General features: G+C 49.9%; 1 protein-coding gene across 3 annotated transcripts in view; it reads right to left on the bottom strand.

The window, feature by feature from the left end:
• The window catches only part of LOC117365786 (centromere protein F-like), a 73,296-nt gene that overhangs the window by 23,377 nt on the left and 36,066 nt on the right, over nt 1–13,853 (bottom strand). For all 3 annotated transcript variants that reach the window (XM_033956610.1, XM_033956611.1, XM_033956612.1), the window contains exons 10-11: nt 13,072–13,330; nt 133–561 (exon numbers count right to left, since the gene is read on the bottom strand). In XM_033956610.1, the coding sequence (XP_033812501.1) occupies nt 133–561; nt 13,072–13,330 (688 nt within the window). The remainder of the gene's footprint in view (nt 1–132; nt 562–13,071; nt 13,331–13,853) is intronic.

The raw sequence follows: 13,853 nt of genomic DNA, 5'->3' as shown, positions 1-13,853 counted from the left end.
CATCCATCCCTCTCTTTTTCCTTTCCAAAAGCTTGATAAATCAAATGAAAATCTACAGGATTCTGTCAGAAAAAAGGCACCCCTCCCCACACAGACACACAATCAGTGACAGCGCAAGGACATACAACTCACCCTTCATCACTACCTCAGGCAGCCCATAAGGTTCATATTCTGTGTCATCATGTGCCAGTGATATCTGTTCCCGCTTGTGGCGGATTCGAGCCGCAATATTGGCTGGGTCTGCTGTCCACTGCCATGCCTGCGAGATCTGTCCCTCAGTGCTTCCGCTTGGTCCCTGGAGGCATGCATGAGTTTCCTCTGGGTCAGTCTGTGTCTCGGAATGCTGCACATCCTTCTGCGGTCCAGTTTCCCCCTTTAACTGGAGCAACTCCCTGTGGACAGCGGCTAGTGTGTTACACAGAACCATATTGTTCTTTTTGAGAGTCCAAAACCTCTCGACAAACTCTGAGGAATTCTGGAAACCCGGGTCACTGCCTCTTGAATCTAAATCTTGGAGCTGACCAATCAAACACTGCAGCTGACTCTTCCCTTGTGCAGACCCTAAAATAGATTGGAAAAAAAATCCAGGAACTCAAACTACACAATCTACTTAAATCTTGTTAAATTCAGCTCTCCCACCCTCTGGCACATGGATTATAAAACCCTAGGAAGTCAGAGGATTGAAATAGAGGTCTGCACGGGAACGGGGATCGCGGGGATCCCGCGGGTCCCGCGGGGATCCCGCGGGTTCCCCCCCTGGCCCACGGGACTCCCACGGGGACGCCCCCTGGCCCACGGGACTCCCACGGGGATGCCCCCCTGACCCACGGGACTCCCACGGGGACGCCCCCTTGCCCACGGGACTCCCACGGGGATGAAAACAACCTACCTAAATTCTGGCGATGCAAGCATGCAGCTTACAAGTCTGGCGTCGGGTCGGGAAATAGCCATGTTGAGCAGTGAGCTCAGCACGTACACAGATGAAAGCCTTGCTTGCTGATTGGTCCGGCGGCCCCGCCCCACCGTGCCGCCGGACCAATCAGCAAGCAAGGCTTTCATCTGTGTACGTGCTGAGCTCACTGCTCAGCATGGCTATTTCCCGACGCGGGCATTAGGCTGTTTTTTGTCATTTCGGGTGGGGGATGGCAGCGGCAGCAGCAGCCTGAAAAAGAAATCATCCTGGCCGGGTTCGATGTCATGCTCCGGAGCTTCTACAGCCTTCCTATCTCCCTCTCCCTTCTACCTGCGGCTCTCTTCGGCAACAACGATCGACACAAGCTTCTGGCGTCGGGGCCTACCCTCTGCGAGTCCCGCTTGTTTCAACTTCCTTTTTCCACAAAGGTGGGACTCGTAGAGGGAAGGCCTCGATGTCGGCAGCTTGTCTTGATCACCGCTGCTGACGAGTTGCTTAAGAGAGCCGCGGAGCAGGGGGGTGTTGCCAGGTGCAGGTAGAAGGGAGAGGGCCAGATGCAGGACTCGTGGGTGAGGGAGGAGAAGAGAGAGAGGGGAGGGAAACAAAAGGAAATATTTCATACTGGGCTGGGCCGGAGTGGAGGTGAAAGATTGGAGTGGAAAGATTCTGGCTACCGGGTGCATTAACAAAGGAAAAGGGGGGAAAGCTGAAAATGGAGATAGTGACACAAAGAAGAGAAAGGGTAAGCAGGACCTTCTGAATAAGGATAGAAATACAGAGGGGACATGAAGAGGAGGTGAAATAGAGACATAGAAGTAATGCTGAAAAAGTGTGTGTGGGGGGGGGGAGATAAAGACATTGAAAGGGCAAATGGTGAATATGGGGTAAAGACAAGGACAGAGACAAATGAAGATTCTGAAAAAGTGGTGAGATACGGATATAGGTGAGATGGACACAAAGAAGGGTGATGCTGGAAAATAGGTGGAATAGTAATTCTGACAGACACAGAAGGGAAATGCTGGATCAAGGAGAGATGGGGCTCAGGCTGGATGGAATGAGGAGAAATGCCTTGTTGGCCCGGAACTTCCTCTCCTACGTCAGAATTGACGTCAGGGAGCGGAATGCTGGTCAGCGCGACGCTTCTGCAGGGAAAGCTTGGGACAGCGGTGGCTTGGGGACTATTCCCCGATGGCGGTGGCAGCAAACCGAGTGGCTTGGGGGAGGGCACGGAGAAAGAAAGAAAGGGGGCAGACAGAGAGACAGAAAGAAGGGGGAACAGGGAGACAGAAAGAAAAAGTTGGGGGAGAGAATGAGGTCTGGAGGAGAGGAAACATACAGGAGGCTGAAAGAAAGGAAGAAAGATTGGATGCACAGTCAGAAGAAGAAAGTGCAACCAGAGACTCATGAAATCACCAAACAGCAAAGATAGGAAAAATGATTTTATTTTCAATTTAGTGATCAAAATGTGTCTGTTTTGAGAATTTATATCTGCTGTCTATATTTTGCACTATGGCTCCCTTTTACTAAACCGCAATATTGTTTTTTAGCGCAGGGAGCCTATGAGCATTGAGAGCAGCGCGAGGCATTCAGCGTAACTCCCTGTGCTAAAACCTACTATTGTGGTTTAGTAAAAAGGGAGGGGGTGTATTTGTCTATTTTTGTATTTTGTTACCGAGGTGACATTGCATAGAGTCATCTGCCTTGGGAAATGTATATGGCAGATATCTTTGTTTTGTGTTCAAAAGAAAAGGAAATGCATTTCTGGTTTTATTTCTACAGTGTTGAAGTACTTGTTGGCCCTTGCTGTGACTGGTGGTGATCCCCAAGCACCGCCAGCAGAGGACCTCCTCTAGAGATGGTCAGAACTCCCCTCCACCAAGCGCAGCAGTCGCTGGCAGCATCCATGAGCCACTGAGGTGCCAGCATCTGTGACTCAGGGACGCTACTGCTGCCTGCCAAGCTTGGCAAAAGGGACCCCAGGCCAACTGCAAAGGAAGTCCTCAGCTGACAGTTTGTGGGTTCTCATCAGCTGAGTATTTATATTTTATATTTACATTAGAGGTTCTGGTAGAAACCCATTTACAAAGTATGTATTCTTCCCAATTAATATTTCCAAATTAATAGTCTCTTTGCTTATTTGTAAATGGGTCTCTACCAGAGCCTTTAATTCAGTAGCATAATTAAATAAAATAACTATTTCTGAAGTTTATAGGGAAGGATGGTGACGGAGGGGATTCCTCGCGGGGACGGGTGGGGACGGAGGGGATTCCTCGCGGGGACGGGTGGGGACGGAGGGATTCCTCACGGGGACGGGTGGGGACGGAGGGATTCCTCACGGGGACGGGTGGGGATGGGTGGGATTTTGGCGGGGACGGGTGGGATTTCTGTCCCCGCGCAACTCTCTAGATTGAAATTCTCCTTCACAGACTGCAGCCCTTTTCTCCTGGCTTTTTCTTTGTTATGCAAAGGAAATGGTCCTATTTGAAGTGCATGTCACACTTATTTTAGTGACAAATTGATTAAAATCACACAGCTGACATTTTTGTGAGATGCTTGGCAATGGGTGCTGAAAAAGCAGAACTGCTTACCTGTAAACATGGGTTCTCCATAACCAGTAGGGGAATGCAGACATACTACACTACATACATGGTGTCATTATCTGACTGAGCCCTTGTAGTGAAATTCTCCTCCAGCTCAGAGAAACCCTTTTAGACTTCTCTAAACCTGCATAGGAGGGGGGGGGTCCCACATTTCCCCTAATGTTCCTCTGCTTTCAGCCTGTATTCTAGCTGCCAATGGAATGTTTTTTTCCTATTGCATTCCTCTGCTTTCTTTTTTAAGAAGGTGAGTGTGACTGAATTCCCCTGCAGTCTACAGAGAACTCCAGTTTCTCTGTGGATCATGGGATAAAGGCACGCTTCATGGCAATCTCATAGCTAAAGGTTGTCATTTTGATTACTTGGTAGTGGCCTGAGAACAAGACAGAGGTAGCGAGGTTTATTTTCAGCATTCAGGTTACTAGTTCAATCTCTTGTACTAAGTACTTTGGATTATTGTAATGTTATTTACTTGGGATCTTATTGTTTTTTTTAAAAAACCCCATCAAGAGATTAAGAATTATCCAAAACACAGCAGTTTGACTAATTTTTGGTTTGAAAAAATCTGAACACATTACCCCATACTATAAAAAAAAATTACACTGGTTACCGGTGGAAGCCAGGATAATATTTAAGTTTGCATATCTATGTTATAAGATGTTGTTAGGTTTTGCACGTATTTCCTACTAATTTACAACATACATGTGGAATTTCTCTGTTCTCATTTCCTATGTGTTCATAAAAGATTCTTAGACAGAACTTTATCTTATCAGGCTGGTATAAGTGAACTATTAATGATTTCTCCTACTTATCAATTATTTAGAAGATCTTTGAAAAACTATTTACAGTATATGATAAATTTTTCTAAACCATTTTAGAGATGTATTTCAGGCATGCTGTTAATGTATGTACTTTCGCTGTTTGACAGATTCTCTTGATGTAAACCGCTTTGAACTGCAAGGTACTGCGGGATACAAATACATTTTTATTATTATTACTAGTATTTAAGCCCATTACATTAACGGGTGCTAGAATAGATGTGCAAACTTTTAGCACAATGGGGCGCTGAGGCCATTCTTTCTTTCTTTGCTTCCTGCTTCCCCTGTCCAGCCCTTCTCCCTTTCTTTTACCTCCCCCCTGTGCAACAGCAGCATTTCTCTTCCCCCCTGCCCCTTCCCTGATCTTCCTTCTGCTTCTTTCACTCTGTCTCCCCAAAATGGTGCTGCAGCAGAATTCCAACCCCCCCTGCAGTCTCACACAGCCATCGACAACATTTTGCATTCTCTCTCCCTCTCCCCTCCCAGGTCTCAAACAGCCGTCAGCAGCGCAGCATTCACAACTCGCTGCTCCTGCTTGCTTCAGGCCATCATCACTGCCGTGTCCCACCTACTTTCTGTTTCCACGAAGGTAGGATCCAGCAGCGAGGAAGGCCCGAAGCAAACAGGAGCAGCGAGTTGAAGCGTCCCTCCCTGCTTCACCACCAATGCCGCCCTAGCCAGGAAGCGACTTCTCCCATGCTGCGGGGGCTCTAACACTGTGCTTGCCGGCTTTGCTTCTCCTCCCTCCCCCCCTCTCCAGTTTCGGAGGAACAGAGTCGGGAAGCCAGCATGCACAGCGTAGTCAGAAGTCAGCCGGTATTGGAGATCAGGAAGTCAGCTGAGGCAGGCACTGTACATGTGCGGGCACGGCACCACAGATCCACCAAGTTTGAAGTGTGCATGCATGCTAAGGGTTTTATTACTATTGCTTGTAGTCTGTAGCAGTCAAAAGGAGAAGAAATTATGTAAAACCATCTGACTGAGGTGTCAAATCAGTTGCAGAATGATCTAAGCCAGCGGTAGGCAATTCCAGTCCTGGAGAGCCACAGGCAGGTCAGGTTTTCAGGATATCCACAATAAATATGCATGAGATAATTTGCATCTCAAGGAGGAAGTGCATGCAAATCCATCTCATATATATTCATTGTAGATATCCTGAAAACCTGACCTGACATGTGGTCCCTGCTGCGGCCACTAAACTGATCGTGGCAGGGAGATTCCCTTGCCACGATCGGCTCAGCGATCATGTCTATTTGAAATGTAGACCAGCATTTTGCTGGCCTACTTTTCAGGCGCTATTGTGGCCCTAAAGAGATGCCTTTGGATACCTAAGCTCGCTTAAGGCCACTTCTGGGCAAAACTACACCAACGCCTAGCCTTGGGCATGTTTAAGTGGCCCTACATGCCTCCTTAGGTTCATGAAAACGCCTATAATGTAGGCAGCCTGCCTCAGGGTGGTTTTTTTTACATGCGTCCCGATTGGCTGGTTAGATAGTGGTATGATGCCTACCGCCACCTGCAATCGGGACACCGTTTTATAGAATTTGCCTCTCACTGTCTAACACCAGCCCTGATATGTTGTAATCATAAAATAGAAAATAAAATTTTTTTTTTCCCATCTTCCACTATCATATCCAACATTTGTTTATTTCCCACTGTCTACCATCTCTCTCTCTGCTTGCCTTGTGCCCTGAGTCAAACCTCTCTATTCTCCTTCATGCAGCATCTCTCCTTTCCTCCCCTTCATTATGTGCAACATTTCTTTCTCTCTCTCCATGTACCATCTCTTCCTGCCCTCCACCCTTTGTCCAACATTTCTCCCTCTCTCTTCTCCATGCAGGTCTCTCTCCCCTCCATCATATGAAGGATTTCTCCCTCTCACCCCTTTCTACCTCTTTGTTTCATCTCTCCCTTCCTCTCCTCTCCCCCAATTCTTCCTTTCTCCTTTCTCCATATGCAGCATCTTTCCTCCCCTCCCTTCCCCCTGAGCAGCAGCACCCCACTGTTACTCCCACTGTGAAACCTGACATACCTCCAAAGCTTCCTAAAGCAGCAGCAGCTCTCTGAATGGACTGCTTCATGGCCTTCCCCCCAGGGCTTTCCCTCCGCCACATCACCGATGGCATCATCAGTGGCACAGCAGAGGGAAGGACCTGATGGGGAAGGCCACGAAGCAGCCCTTTCAAAGTGCTGCTGCCATTGCTGTTTTAGGAAGCCTCATAGGTAAGTCAGGTCTCAGCAGGTGGGGTTCGCTGACTCTGTGAGTCCAATTTTCTCAGACAACAAATCTATTCAATTCACAGACATGAATCTGTGAATCGATTCGAATCGGCAAATTGGCCAGCACTACTCCACACAGGAAAAATTACTAGCCTATGTGTATGACCTCATGACACAGGTCCAGATGCACTAAATTTACCATGCTGTCCCAACGTTGTTCCTAGCTGGAAGCTTTTCAAAACCTGGACAAAGTGCCGGGTTTTGAAAAGCTGTCCAGTTATGTCCTCTAAAAGGAGGACATATCCGGGTAAATCCGGACGTCTGGTAACCTTACTAAGGGGCCCAGCTCTACAGATTTTGGAGGCTGTAAGCTGAAAACTCCCATGCCTCAACTGAGGATTGCCTAGAAGCATTAGAAACCATATTTAGCCCTGCAGAAAATGGGCCTGACTTGCATTTTCGATTTAGAAGCCCATGTCAAAAAGAGGGAGAAAAAAAATTTCAGATGATCTCTGGAGACTAGAAGCTCTGCTTAGGAGAGTTGTCAGGAAGGATGGCTTTGCACCCTCAAGAACAACTATGATAGAACTACCGGTACTAGTAAGAGATGCCCCCCATGCAGACAGAACGATCATGCACCTCAGGCACCGTGAGAGGAAAACAAAGCCTTCTGGGATTTTACAGCTACTCAGTCACTTCATTGGCTCCCCATCCATTTCCAAATACAATTCAAACTCCTCTTAATGACCTACAAATGCATTCACTTGGTAACCCCTCATTATCTTTCTTCACATCTCCTCCTATGTTCCCCCCCCCTCCCACCTTGGCTCCGTGAGCTCTGCTCAGCCAGTAGGTCCCTCATATCTGTGCCCTTCTCCTCCACTGCCAACTCCAGACTTTGTCCATTCTGTCTTGCTGTGCCGTATGCCTGGAACTAAAAGCCCAAATCCCTACGGCGGGGCTCCATCTTTGGTAATGCTCAAGCCCAAGTTAAAATCCTACCTTTTCGAGACTGCTTTGAACTCCTAACTCCTCTCACCTTGGGTTCTGCATCCCCAACCTTATATGTCATGTCATGTCCAAGTTAGACTGTAAGCTCTTCCGAGCGGGGACCGTCTATTAAATGTCAAAGTACAGTGCTGCATATGCCTTTCAGCGCTGTAATAGTAGTAATAGAGGCAGCAAGTCTGAATTTGGTAGGGGCTGAGAAACTCCCTGAACTGCCTGACAGGTCTTTTGCCCAGATGAATGAACTGGCTTGCTTAACAGTCTATCAGGCAATTACAAAAAAGCCTCCTTCAGGACACAGGATAGTGCTATGCCTATTCTAAAGGTTAAGAGAGAAATAGTGGCTACTTTGGTGACTATGGACCAAGAGAAAGATTTGCAGACCCTAGTGGCCAAGCTGTGCCAGGAAGCTGGACCCCTGAAGGCACAATTGCACAAGAGAAAGAGCCACAGAGAAATAATTTTGAGAAAGATAAGAAGTACTGGGAGACTCAAATATCACCCAGATATGAAATGGCTGGGCCTACTTCTGACTACAGGTATATAGAAGGTATATAGCAAAACAGAAATCCCGCTGGCTGTAGTGCGACATGGGGCCCCACATAGGACTAAGTCCACCAAGCTGCAAGAAACTCCAGAGGGATCGAGTTAAGGAGCGCCTGGGGACCCGCAATGCAAACAGCTCCAATACCAAACCAGTGTCCACTGCAGATTCTGTATCTACCATACCAAAAGGATTGATTGAACCCACACTGGTAATCGCTATGAAAGTAGAAGAGAAACCAGCAAAGGCACTGTTCATCAATAAGTACAGATCACCATCATCTTTGTTGACTGGTACAATGCCGATCTGAGGCATCTGCCTCTACACCTTGTAGAGGGCTTGGCCATATGGGGCATCAGTGAAAGCAACTACCCATACCAAGGTTATGTGATAGTAGAAGTTGAATTTCCAGAGAAAATCACAGTGGTTCAAGAAACCATGCCCATAATGGCACTAGTGTGTCCTGAAGATCAAGGAAGGGACAGCATTTCAATCATCATCAGTACTAATGATAGGAGATTGGCCTAAAGTGCCAAGAGATAGTGGGTCCTGGCTATGTCAATGTGTTAACTATCCATCCACTACTCCAAGAGGCTTACGTTAAAGCAGGGCAGCACCACTCTCAGATCCATAAAGAAGTTTTGGGCCCTGTTTGGTATCCTCCTCCTAAGTCATTAAAGTTGCTGTCTGGAACAGTAATCTCAGTTACCGGCCATGTAGAGATTACTCCAAAGATGAAGAAGCAACCATTGATCTACCTGGTGGATTATTATCCTGCATTCCTGGCATGACTAGAAGGGAAGCTGCTTCTGTTCGTGGTCCAGGTCAAGTCATGTACTCTCCTCTCCCAGTGTCTGTTCTGGGCCAAGGGGGAAGGGAGGGTTAGAAAGCAGAGAGCCAGCTGTTAAAAATACCATAGCCACAGGGTCTGAGGTGCAATGCTTCTGAGGGACAGCTCGAACTAGCAAGCTCTTCTTTGATTATTTTTTTAAAATTTTTAGTTCCGGAGGGCTTAAAATAATGATTCTTCCCTTTATTTGTTATTATTTTATGAATGTTGCCTACTTGTGGTGAGGGGGAGAGGAGAGCTGTTATTTATTTATTTCTTCCATTTGTGCGTCGCACATACCTATACAAGCTCTAGGTGACATTACAGAGGAAGGGGTTAGAAGAGGGTAGGGAGGACTATGGAGGGCAGGCAGGAGTGGAGAGGAGAGAAGTAAGCAGAATATTTCATAGAAATTCCTAACTTTACAAACAGGAGAACCTTCTATGTAAATGATATCTAAATGATTAAAGTAATATGTAAAAAGGAACAGAAGGGAGGAACCGTTAAACAATAGAATTCAGGGAAATTCAGTTAATAAAATAAAAACAATAGGGGTAAAAACAATGGACTACAATTTAAAATAATTCATAAACTGGAAAAAAAAAATTAAATAAGTCTGACAGAAGTCCAATTTCCTGAAGCAGCTCTGTTGCCTCAGCATATTTTAAACACCGTATTTTCACGTAGATAACGCGCACCCGTGTAAAACGCGCACACGGGTATAGTGCGCGAAAAACACAAATCTATGTACAGAAATTTTTATATACCGCGCACACTCGTATACCGCGCATGCTGCCCGACTCTCCCGTCGCCGCCCAACTCTCCTTTCGCCCGCCCCGACTCTCCTCTGGCCCGACTCTCCTTTCGCCCGCCCCGACTCTCCTCTGGCCACCCCGACTCTCCTTTCGCCCGCCCCGACTCTCCTCTCCCCCTTGAAGTCCTGTCCCCACCCTGAAAGCTTGATGCCCCCCCGACGCCCGATTCACCCCCCCCCCCCCGCAGGACCGCTCGCACGTACCTGCACCCCGAAGGACCGCTCGCACGCACTCCCACCCGAACCCGCACCCCCACCCTGAAGGACTGCTCGCACCCCCACAGGCTCTCGACCCCCCCATCATGTAGAAGCTCCTACCGGTGTCCTGCTGCTTCCTCTTGGCGGTCCCGACTCCCCGACACGATCGGGGCAAGAGGGAGCTCAAGCCCTCTTGCCCCAGCCAACTGCGGCACCCCCGACACGATCGGGGCAAGAGGGAGCTCAAGCCCTCTTGCCCCAGCCAACCGCGGCACCCCCGACACGATCGGGACAAGAGGAAGCTCAAGCCCTCTTGCCCCCCCCCGACTCCCCGACACGATCGGGGCAAGAGGGAGCTCAAGCCCTCTTGCCCCAGCCAACCGCGGCACACCCGACACGATCGGGGCAAGAGGGAGCTCAAGCCCTCTTGCCCCAGCCAACCGCGGCACCCCCGACACGATCGGGACAAGAGGGAGCTCAAGCCCTCTTGCCCCCCCCGACTCCCCGACACGATCGGGGCAAAAGGGAGCCGAAGCCCTCTTGCCCCGCCGACTCCCCAACTCCCCGACAATATCGGGGCAGGAGGGAGCCCAAGTCCTCCTGGCCCTGGCGACCCCCCCCCCGGCTAGTTGTTCAGGCCAGGAGGGAGCCCAAACCCTCCTGGCCACGCGACCCCCTACCCCCACCCCGCACTACATTACGGGCAGGAGGGATCCCAGGCCCTCCTGCCCTCGACGCAAACCCCCCTCCCAACGACCGCCCCCCCCAAGAACCTCCGACCGCCCCCTCAGCCGACCCGTGACCCCCTTGGCCGCCCCCCACGACACCCCCACCCCCCTTCCCCGTACCTTTGTGTAGTTGGCCAGACAGACGGGAGCCAAACCTGCCTGTCCGGCAGGCAGCCAACGACGGAATGAGGCCGGATTGGCCCATCCGTCCCAAAGCTCCGCCTACTGGTGGGGCCTAAGGCGCCTGGGCCAATCAGAATAGGCCCGGGAGCCTTAGGTCCCTCCTGGGGGCGGGGCCTTGGGCACATGGTCGGGTTGGGCCCATGTGCCTCAGGCCCCGCCCCCAGGTGGGACCTAAGGCTCCCGGGCCTATTCTGATTGGCCCAGGCGCCTTAGGCCCCACCAGTAGGCGGAGCTTTGGGACGGATGGGCCAATCCGGCCTCATTCCGTCGTTGGCTGCCTGCCGGACAGGCGAGTTTGACTCCCGTCTGTCCGGCCAACTACACAAAGGTACGGGGAAGGGGGGTGGGGGTATCATGGGGGTCGGCCAGGGGGGTCGCGGGTCGGCTGGGGGGAGCGGTCGGAGGTTCTTGGGGGGTGGTCGTTGGGGGGAGGGGGGTTTGCGTCGAGGGCAGGAGGGCCTGGGATCCCTCCTGCCCGTAATGTAGTGCGGGGTGGGGGTAGGGGGTCACCGTGGCCAGGAGGGTTTGGGCTCCCTCCTGGCCCGAACAACTAGTGGGGGAGGGGGGTCACTAGGGCCAGGAGGACTTGGGCTCCCTCCTGACCCGATATTGTCGGTGAGTTGGGGAGTCGGCGGGGCAAGAGGGCTTGGGCTCCCTTTTGCCCCGATCGTGTCGGGGAGTCGGAGGGGGGGGGCAAGAGGGCTTTAGCTCCCACTTGCCCCGATCGTGTCGGGGGTGCCGCGGTTGGCTGGGGCAAGAGGGCTTGGGCTCCCTCTTGCCCCGATCGTGTCGGGTGTGCCGCGGTTGGCTGGGGCAAGAGGGCTTGAGCTCCCTCTTGCCCCGATCGTGTCGGGTGTCGGGACCGCCAAGAGGAAGCAGCAGGACACCGGTAGGAGCTTCTACATGATGGGGGGGGGGGGTCGGGAGGCTGTGGGGGTGCGGGTGCGGGTGGGAGTGCGTGCGAGCGGTCCTTCGGGGTGGGGGTGCAAGCGGTCCTGCGGGGGGTGAATCGGACGTCGGGGGGGGGAACTATGTAAAAACAATTTTGTACAACGCGCTCACGCGTATAACGTGCAAGGGTATGCGCGGTACGTAAAAACCACGTATAACGCGCGCGTTATATGCGAGAAAATACGGTAATCCCAACGGCAAAAGTCCAGATGGGACAGATATCAGTTTGGGCTTTCCAGCTGCTGCAGCCCACGACTCATTGCTTCCAGGCAGAAGCACAGAAATAGAACAATCCAATGCCGGGTCACACTGCTCTCGGTGGATGGCGGATGCTCATGGGCAGCTACTGAAGAATACAGCACTCTGCCTCCATCGGCGGACAACTGGGAGGAGACCATGGCAAGGCCCCACTCCATGGATCCGGAGACACCACCAGTTCCTCACCAATGAGAGAGCAGACGCCTCCCCATCCTAGGCAATCAACCATGCCTCCACTGGTCCCGCCTCCAGCAATGATCTCCCCATAGCGATTGCCAGTCACCACACGCAGGTAGGAAGGGGCCGCTGTTGAAAATTAACCGTTCCAGGCCTTTAGGTTAGTAGACAGTTATGCTGTGATTTTATAACTGTCAAACTCCTCCTATCCAAGATGTTTTCTGACTCGCCCGAGTGAAAATTAAAAGAAAAAAGTACAGAACCCTGTAAAAACTATAAATAAGGTAGATGAAAGAAACAAAATAAAGTAGAAACCAACAAAATGAAATGAAATATAACTAAAATCTTAAAAATATAAGTTAGACACTGAAGCCCAGATCTTACTCGGGCAACATTCTAGAATCCTTTCCAAGGAAAAATCTGATTGACTGCAGAGGAACATTAGCATAAGCATAAGAACCCCCAATCAGGCTCAGAGAAGTCTAAAAAGGCTTATCATGAAGTGTGCCTGCATCCCCTTGTGGAGAAAGATAGTAACTGGCTTTTCATCACATTATGATAAATCAACCCATTGATATACTCTGTAAGACATGGTCACAGCAGGGCTCTCTGCTAGACTCATGCACTTGGAATGGTTAATTTTGCTCAATCTGCTTGGCATATATTGTCTTCCTTACATTAAGGTGGGATGCTCTTAAGTGCTCTGTCTGCAGGTATGAAATGCACTCCAGCCACACTTGTGAGTCAGTTCTCTTAAGAGGTATTCTATTAACCATTTATTCGCTTATAGCTGAAAACCTTTCTGTAATATCTCTCTCCTCCAGAACTCATACCTGTGGTCCTGGAATCATGCACATGGAATTTGTTAAAGTCTCTATTACATTTCCTGAGGCTTTCTTCTTCCAGTTCCCCAGATCCTTGAGAGAGCAGTTCTAGTTTCATGGTTTCTTGTGATCTCAGCTCATTTTCAACACTACTGGAAAGTGTTCTACCATCTTCCTCACCACGATGCCACCTCTCCCAAATCTCCAGCTGGTCACACCACCTATTCCCTTCTAGAATATCCGAGACCCTTGTGTGCATTACACAGAGCTGGGGAGAAAACAAGAACAGAATTTATAGATCCCAGCTAGAAATGGCTTTATAGGTTCAAGGCTGAAAGATGGGGGCTGGGGGGATAAAATCAGAATTGTTACAGCCAAGTATTCCTAGAGAGAGCTTCCAGCATACTTGAGAAGGGAATCAGATGACACACGTTGCTGCTAGAGCTGGGAGGAGAGGTCCTAAATATAGTACACACAGCCACCCCTGCCATTTAAAGCACATTTATGTGACCCTATATTCTTAGCTCAGGGTATGGGCACAACATGACACCCCACCTGTAGGCAAAATAATCAAGACATTCAGTCAAACCCAGCTGCTTTCACTCTCTGGGTTACCACCATCAGGAAGTGTATGAAGAATCAGGTTAACAATCAGCTATCTGCCCTTCCCAGTCATATAGTTTGGATTATGGACATGGGTAGTCAGCATTAAGAGGGAGAAGCCTAAATCTCAGGACTTGGAAAACCAATTGAAGTTTCATAAGGAATGGAATTCAACCTTTTCCCTCTAG

Source organism: Geotrypetes seraphini, chromosome 8 (assembly GCF_902459505.1).
Source record: "Geotrypetes seraphini chromosome 8, aGeoSer1.1, whole genome shotgun sequence".
NCBI classification, from domain to species: domain Eukaryota; kingdom Metazoa; phylum Chordata; class Amphibia; order Gymnophiona; family Dermophiidae; genus Geotrypetes; species Geotrypetes seraphini.
Note: the sequence above shows the minus strand (reverse complement) of the source record. Positions and strands in the feature narration are given on the sequence as shown.